This window comes from Lactuca virosa, chromosome 5, assembly GCF_052849685.1.
Source record: "Lactuca virosa cultivar CGN04683 chromosome 5, Lactuca_virosa_CGN04683_v6, whole genome shotgun sequence".
NCBI classification, from domain to species: Eukaryota; Viridiplantae; Streptophyta; class Magnoliopsida; order Asterales; family Asteraceae; genus Lactuca; species Lactuca virosa.
In genome coordinates, this window is record NC_136430.1 from 377,668,814 (window position 1) to 377,677,093 (window position 8,280).

General features: G+C 31.9%; 1 protein-coding gene across 1 annotated transcript; it reads right to left on the reverse strand.

Annotated features, from left to right (window-relative positions):
• Positions 1–440: 440 nt before the first annotated feature.
• Positions 441–7,014, reverse strand: LOC145110910 (translation machinery-associated protein 22-like). Its single transcript, XM_079047226.1, has 8 exons — positions 6,723–7,014; positions 6,556–6,633; positions 1,957–2,018; positions 1,487–1,568; positions 1,320–1,387; positions 1,146–1,229; positions 942–1,012; positions 441–651 (listed from the first exon to the last, which is right to left on the reverse strand). Exons 1-7 carry the CDS (start codon positions 6,868–6,870, stop codon positions 956–958), a joined length of 579 nt encoding a protein of 192 aa, XP_078903352.1. The 5' UTR covers positions 6,871–7,014; the 3' UTR covers positions 441–651; positions 942–955.
• Between the last annotated feature and the right edge of the window lie 1,266 nt (positions 7,015–8,280).

The window sequence follows — 8,280 nt, forward strand, 5'->3', positions numbered from 1 at the left end:
AAAAAAAAGGGTTTAGGAGCAGCATAGAGTATGTGTGTTTGTCGTTCAAAAAAAATTACTTATACCATTGCTACAATTTATACATTTTTGTTAAAAAAAATGACTTTTTCGCCTATAATCAATTAAGTCTCCCCAAAACGTTAGGTTGTCAGCCCAAATTAAATGTTAACAACTTTAATGAAATCCAAAATAGTTCATTTATTACTACGAATCAAAAAGTTGGATTCTGTCAACATGAAATCTAACCATATCTATGAAATATAACTTCCAAGATTTCCTTTGAATTGCATCAAACATTCAAACACTCAACACACAAAACACATTTTCAATTTCAATCAAACTTGACAAGGTCTAGAAAGATTTTCATTTTGTCACAAGATTCTATAAAATCATCTTCTTGCTTGATCAAAGTCAAAGATACATACAAAAGATCACAACCATTAAGAAAGAAAAGTCAAACTCCCCACCATTACTCAATTTCTTTGTTTTATGTGATATTATATGTCCACATTGTGGTCCAAAAATAAAAACAAATGTGTGGTTCATTTCATGCTCTGTGATATATATCTATATATGTATCATTACATCATAATTTTGGTCAACCCTCAACAACTAATAGATGATCTAACTCTAGATATGGTCATAGATCCTCTGCAATCAAATAACAAATTATGATGCATGCAAATATGCAATGAAGTAAATGTGGGATTTAATACTGTGATAATAAAAAAAAAATGCAGTAAATGGTAGTAGAATCCAAAGTTCATTTACTACAGGAAAGTATTTAATTGTTTTGCATGGCTGAATGCTTCCATTTTTGTATATTTCAATTGACTCGTCAACTTTAAATGCATTGATAATAGAATCTTAGCTTTTACAAATCAAATCTTTTTTTTATTTTTTGACATTTAATTTGAGAGTATCGGATAGTGTCATCATACCTGATCTCCAAAATTCATACAGCTGGGACCTTTTTCCCATCTTCAATAAAGAAAATTGCAGTTTCAGGAACCTGTAGTTTTGTTAAAAGAACTCAAATTATAGCCTTTTTCCCATTTAGTTTTTGAAATATTTTTTTAAAAACATTATTTATAAAAACACCAACTATGAAGTAAGAAAAGGAAAATGGTAGTGATGATTATTACATCAGGCCATGTTTGTGTGATGAAATCCACAATCTCATATGCTATGTCTCCTTGTACATCGATTTGATCTTTTTCAGTTGGCCCCTGTTTTTTTTTTTTTTCACAAAATTCAATTAATTATTTAAAGATAATATTTTTGTAACATTGTTAAATTAAAATGTAAAATTGTTGTACCTTAACAACAGAAGCTCCAGTAGCAAACTTCTTTCCAAGTTTCTTTGAAGCTTCACTCAGTTTAATACCTACATTACATTATCATTATCAGAATCCTATTGTCATAAAAAAAATGGGAATTTAAAATAATAATAATAATAATAATAATAATTAATTATTATGCTTACCAAAAAGTTCAAGGCCTTTTATGGTGGTGATAGACTTTCGCTTGTTGCGAGTTACCTTCTCAATTATAACTTCTTGTCTCTCCTACACGACAAATTCATCTAACTTTTTACAAATTTGCCCTCGTTTTTTTTTCTTTTATAACAATTATTGTATTCGGTGATAGGTATTCATTACAAAATGCTTTGCAATTAAAAATATTAAACTGAAAAATTTTCATTAAAGTGATTTAGAAGGTTGAAACTTGTAGGTATACTTTCCTGAAACACCCATATATAAAAATTTTATATCTTTTTGGTCCCTTGTCCCTATTAATACCTTTCCAACACTTGGGTACAAATCCAATTGAGTGAATTAACATTGTTTGATTAACAAACAAAGTAACTGAAGAAAAGATTCCCTATGTGGCGATATAAAGGATCAAAAGAAATTTAAAATCTGCTGTAAGCATAAGTATTATAAATTTTCATACCTTCTTTTTTATCTTGCCCCCTGGAAGTTTCTTTACAGGTTCCTGTTTTGGTGCTGAAGAGCCTACAAGAAACTAATTAAAGATTAAAATTTAAGTATGAAGAAGCCTAAAAGTTGAGAAATTTTGTTTTAACATGATGAAGATATTCAGATAAAGTGTTGTCTTGATAGTTTATGTTTGAGAGCAAAACATTTGAGAAAATAACAGTGCCAATTGGGAAATGAAATCCCTAGTAGGATTGATGTCATTATCTCCGTTTGAATTACATTTTCGTTTAAGTCACCTATCTCTTCAAAGTTTGAAGAAATTATATCTCCAGTTTAGTCATTTATCATCCTTAAATCATGAGTCATGTCAATTTGCTAAACATCAATGTGTTCACTTGAACCCAAGAGCTAATAAACGGGTTGCATCCCCATTTGAAATGATTCACTCTGACGTATGGGGTCCTTGTCCTATTACTTCTAAAACCGGGTTCAAGTATTTTGTGACTTTTGTGGATAATTATTCCTGTGTTACTTGGTTGTATTATTTCAGATGACCTTCCCAAAATGGTGTTTGTTGAACGAAAAAAATTGTCACCTTCTTGAAGTAGCTTGAGCACTATTATTTCAGATGACCGTTCCAAAAACATTTTGGGCCGATGCAGTTTCTATTGCATGTTTTCTCATCAACCGTATGTCATCTGCAGTTCTTGGTGGTGATATTCCATTTTTTGTTATGTTTCCTAATAAACATCTATTCCCTGTTGAACCAAAGATATTTGGTTGTAGTTGTTTTATTCAGGATTCTCAACCTCAGATCAACAAACTAGATCTGAAGTCCCTCAAGTGTGTTTTCCTTGGATATTCTCGCCTTCAGAAAGGTTATAGGTGTTTTTCTCTTACACTCGATCGTTATATCATTTCACGAGATATCAGTTTTCTAGAGAAAGTACCATTTTTTCAGGTGACCAGCACTCGTGATCAAGGAAACAACGATGATTTGTTGGTGTACACTATAACTGTTTCTGTTTCTGACTCGACTGTAGAGTCTTCCATGCATCCAACTCTGAGCAACCATGAGAGCATGCAAGACGCCAAGACCGCTAGTAATTCATGTGTATAGTAGGCAACGACGACCTACATCAGCTCCCGATCCGATACCATCTTCACCTGCAGGTCCAAATACCGGTGATCATCCTGCTACGAGTGATCCACCATCTTCCAATACACAGGATCCTGACCGTGATGTTCCCATTGCCTTAAGGAAAGGGAAGCATTCATGTACTTACCCTATATCCTCTTTTGTTTCTTATGGTAAACTATCTTCAACTTCACGCGTGATGATCTCTACACTTGATAATATATCTATTCCTAAAACAGTTGGTGAAGGTTTGAACCCTTCTGGATGGCGGGATGCTATGATTAATGAGATCAATGCTCTCGATCATAACAATATATGGGATTTGGTAGACTTACCAACAAGTAAAAAGGCAATAGGTTGCAAATGGGTATTCACTGTGAAAGTCAAATCCAGACAGATCTATAGCTCATCTAAACGCTTGGTTGCTAAAGGATATGCTCAGACTTATAGGGTAGACTACTCCGAGACAATTTCTCCTATAGCTATAGCTAAGGTATCTTCCATCCGATTATTCATTTCATTAGCTACTACTTATAATTGGGCCCTCCATCAACTGGATATGAAGAATGTCTTCTTGCAAAATTACGTAAATCACTATATGGTTTAAGCAATCCCCTCGGGTCTGGTTTGGACGGTTTAGTGTTGTGGTGACACAGTTTGGCTTACGAAGAAGCTCTTATGATCATTTTGTGTTCTTTGCTTCATCGCCTTCCAGATGCATTTTGTTAGTGCCTTAGTGGTATATGTTGATGACATTGTGATTACTGGGAGTAATGGAATTAGGATCAAGAAGCCGAAAGATTTCCTTGCACCTCAATTTCAAACAAGGGACCTAGGTCCTTTAAAATACTTTTTGGGATTTGAAGTCTCTCGTACTCGAAAATGGATTTGTTTGTCTCAGTAGAAATATTGCTCGGATATTTTCAAGGATTCTAGGATGATTGAAACAAAACCTTGCGAGTCTCCAATGATTCCAAATATGGAATTGAAAGCAGACGAAGGAGATCCACTTGAGAACCCAGAGAAATACAGAAGAATTGTAGGAAAATTAAACTACTTAGACAATTACACGCCTAGGCATTGCCTTTTCCAATGAGTGTTGTAAGTCCGTTTATGTCATCTCCACGAACCTCTCATCGAGATGCAATTAGTCGTATTCTGAAGTACCTAAAGGGTGCTCCTGGTCATGGCATTTTATATCAAAATCATGGTCATCATGTCATCAAAGGGTTCACTGATGTCGACTAAAATTAGGATCCTACAACTAGGCGGTCTACTACTAGTTTTTATGTGTTTGTTGGAGAGAATCTAGTTTCATGGAAAAGTAAGAAACAAAATGTCGTTTCACGGTCAAGTGTTGAATCTGAATACCAGGCTATGGCTGAGACTACATGCGAGCTGATATGGGTATGAAATCTGTTGGATGAACTTGGTTTTGCTCAATCAAAACCAATGAACTTGTATTGATAACGAGGTGGCTATCCATATTACAAACAATCCAGTGTTTCACAAAAGGACTAAACATATCGAAGGAGACTGTCATTTCACACGTGAAAAGCTAGAAGATGGAACCATCTCTACTCACCATGTTTGAACGGAAGTCAGATGTCTTCACCAAAGCTTTACTTAGTTCGAGGATCTTGATATTTGTAACAAGTTGGGCATGATTAACATCAATGATCCAGCTTGAGGGGGAGTGTTAGAGTGTGTGTTTGTGTGTGTGTGTGTGTGTGTATATATATATATATATATATATATATATATATTAGTTTTGGCCTAGTTAGCTCATGGGCCCATAGGGTTTCCTTTGTCTAAGGATCCTACCTCTATTTATAGTCTTGTATTGCTTCCTTGTAAAGCATATAATCAATAGGGTATTTTCACCTCAATCTATTCTTGTTTACAGCTTTGCAGGTTGAAACAAGTTTTGGTATGCAATATACTTTTGGATTAGATGATTAGTAGACCCACAAACTCCTTTTCTATGAGGTGTAGGCAAATCTAAGTCATCAATAATGGGAGTTGTTAGGAAGGGTTCTGTATTTCCTAACTATCTCAACAATTCAATTAAGATAAGTAAGAACAAGAGATAAACGATGGAAATAGGGTTTGGATTTTCAGGTTGTAGGTTGTGGGTTTAGACAGGATGGATCAATCAAGTGGATATCATGGTTTTTGAGTTATATTTTTGTGCTCATTTATGTATTATAATTATTATTCATCTAACTTAATCCTTTATTTGTTCTATTTCCTAGTTCCAATATTTTTTTTCCTTTTTCTTCATTCACATGTATATAGCATATTGACATGCACTTCTTCTTGCCAAAGTTTTCCTATTAAAGCAACCTTTCTAAGGAACACTGATTACATCTAACCTCCCCCTTAGCTAAGGACCCTGTAGTAATTGGGTATTGTTTTTTGGTTGTTTTATTATTGATCATAAACAAATGTAACGAACCAATATATGTTCTTGGTGTTCTTAATAAGTGAGAGTTCTCAAATGTTATCATGAATCAAATAGAATGGTATATATCATTTATTGTGTAAACATGGGAATATGTGAGGAGTACATTTTTCCATTTCACAAGTTTTATATTAAAAAGAAGATAAGTCTTTATTTCTATAAAAAAAATGAAAAAACAATCATCTGACATAAGCAAAATTTTGATGGCCAAGCCATAAATGCCATACCAGCCTCTGATTGTCCACCAAAACTGAATGAGAAGTTGAAAATAAACTCATAGAATATAAGTGTATAAAATCTTGGATCAACAACCCCTAGAGCAACAACTAATTATAAAGAAATAAATACTCTTGTGTTTATTTAAAATGAAACTTGTATATTTCTAGACCCCAAAGAAGAAGAAAAAATGAGCATAATAAAACAGTCTTTAGTTCCCATTTTATCTTCTTAGAAATTCAATCTGATGCACACACCTCTAGATTGAAGAAAACTAACTTATCTGAATTACCTAGACCAATTATGCACCTTAGAAGAACTTAAGTTTACAATATAATCCACTCATCACTGATTAATTTTAAAATGCAGTTACACTGATATGAAAGCATGCATAGTCTATTAGCATAACACATATGCTGTCACAAGTAGAACTGTAGAAGCATGTATGTATTCTAATGTGTAAAAATATAATAGAACATGCTTGTATGTCTATATGTTGTCCCTATATTATAAAAGAGCTGCATAATTGGTCTTGACAAGCATAAAGTTTCACAAAAAAAAAAAAAATCATAATTGATATCATCAATTCAGCACAAACAAGCATGTTCTTAACAACTCACTTCTGAAGTGGCAACTAACTAGTATCAGATGTTGTGCACCAGTTAGTAAGAGTTTGTACAAAAATCAGATTTGTTAGCCAATTCAAATACAACTTAAAAGCAACGAGTATATATGCTAGAGTGTATATAAATTAAAACACTGACAACTAAAAACGCCTATAACATCAACATTACCAGAAGCCGAAGTGCCATCCGCAATCGAAGATGATTGAAGTTGATTCGAAACTTTATCTACTTCCTTCGCATTTGCGTCTGATTCAAATCGCAAAACCGAGAAACATAATCAGAAAACATTCATGGGTTTTCAAACTCAATCAAAAAGGTGAAAGGAAAAACATTACCTTGGAGAAGATCAGGGTAAATCTCGGCAGCATTTTGGATCAACCAGGGTTTGCATTTTTCAAAATCGGGTCCGAATTCACAATACTCAGCGGGTAACCCGCAAACACCACAGTATAGTACCTGAACGGGTTGGGGTTTTTCCGCCATTAAAGCGAATCAGTTTTTAATCTTTTTGATGTTTCGCTATCGAAGGATTTGCCGTTTTATTTATTTTGAACCGAGGGTTTTGATGAGACTGGAAGAAAAAAGAGTATCAACGCAAATTGTGACTATTGAAAATGATTGCGGCTTGCGGATTGTAACTGTTTGGTATTATTAATATATATATATATATATATATATATATATATATATATATATATATATATATAATTCATATATATAATAACTGTATTTATACCAAAACTTCTTTTTCAATTATTTTCAAACTATTATTTTCAACTTTGTTGTAATTTTACTTTTACTTCTACAATTTGTTATGTTTAAATTACCCTTGCTTTAGAGATTTACATATTTACCATAGTGCTGTTTGCGAGAAATTATTTCTAACAAACGTTTACTTAGCTCAATATTTATTACTTTTCTACAAGTTATTATTTTTGGATGCTGATATAGCATCAGCAAGTCATGGGTCAGTGCAATAGTAACTCATTTTTCCATTAAGTCTGTAATTACTTTTCACATTACAGTTACACTCTTTAAAAAATGGTCTCCACCGACACCTCAATAATTCATTTATATATATTATTAATCAACTAAAAAATTAAAAATACTAATATATATATATATATATATATATATATATATATATATATATATATATAGGTTTAGGTTCTATGGAAAACAAAAAACCCTAAAAATCATAAAAATACATAAAAAAAATACTTAGAGATCACAAAACTTTTTTTTGAATTTTTTTTTATAAAAAATCGTAGCTTTTTATTAAAATTCGCTGAAAAAAAAATAAAAAATCAGTTTTTTTTTTTTTTTTATAAAAAAAAATTTCAAAATTTTTTTCAGCGAATTTCTTTAAAAACCTGCGATTTTTTCATAAAAAATGTCAAAAAAAAGTTTTGTGATCTCTAGATATTTTTTTTATGCATTTTTATGATTTTTAGGGTTTTTTTGTTTTCCAAATAACCTTTCCCTATATATATATATATATATATATATATATATATATATATATATATATATATATATATATATATATATATATAAAAGATCAAAGGAGAAAAAAAAATTAAAAACCCAAAGAACCATTATGTTTAGCTTATAATTAATGATATATTTTTAATTTATTACTTTTACAAATGGTATGATTATAAATAGATACAAATCTTAGCCCACTTTAATAAACATAAAAGAGGAGTGGCATGATAGTAAATATTATGAAATCAAAACCTATTTTCTTAAACACATAAAACTTATTCAAAATCTCTCTCTCTCTCTCTCTCTCTCTCTCTCTCTCTCTCTTTCTCTCTCTCTCTCTCTCTCTCTCTCTCTCTCTCTGAGCAAGCTCATTTATTCTTCTCCCACTTTTTCTAGCCATCATTG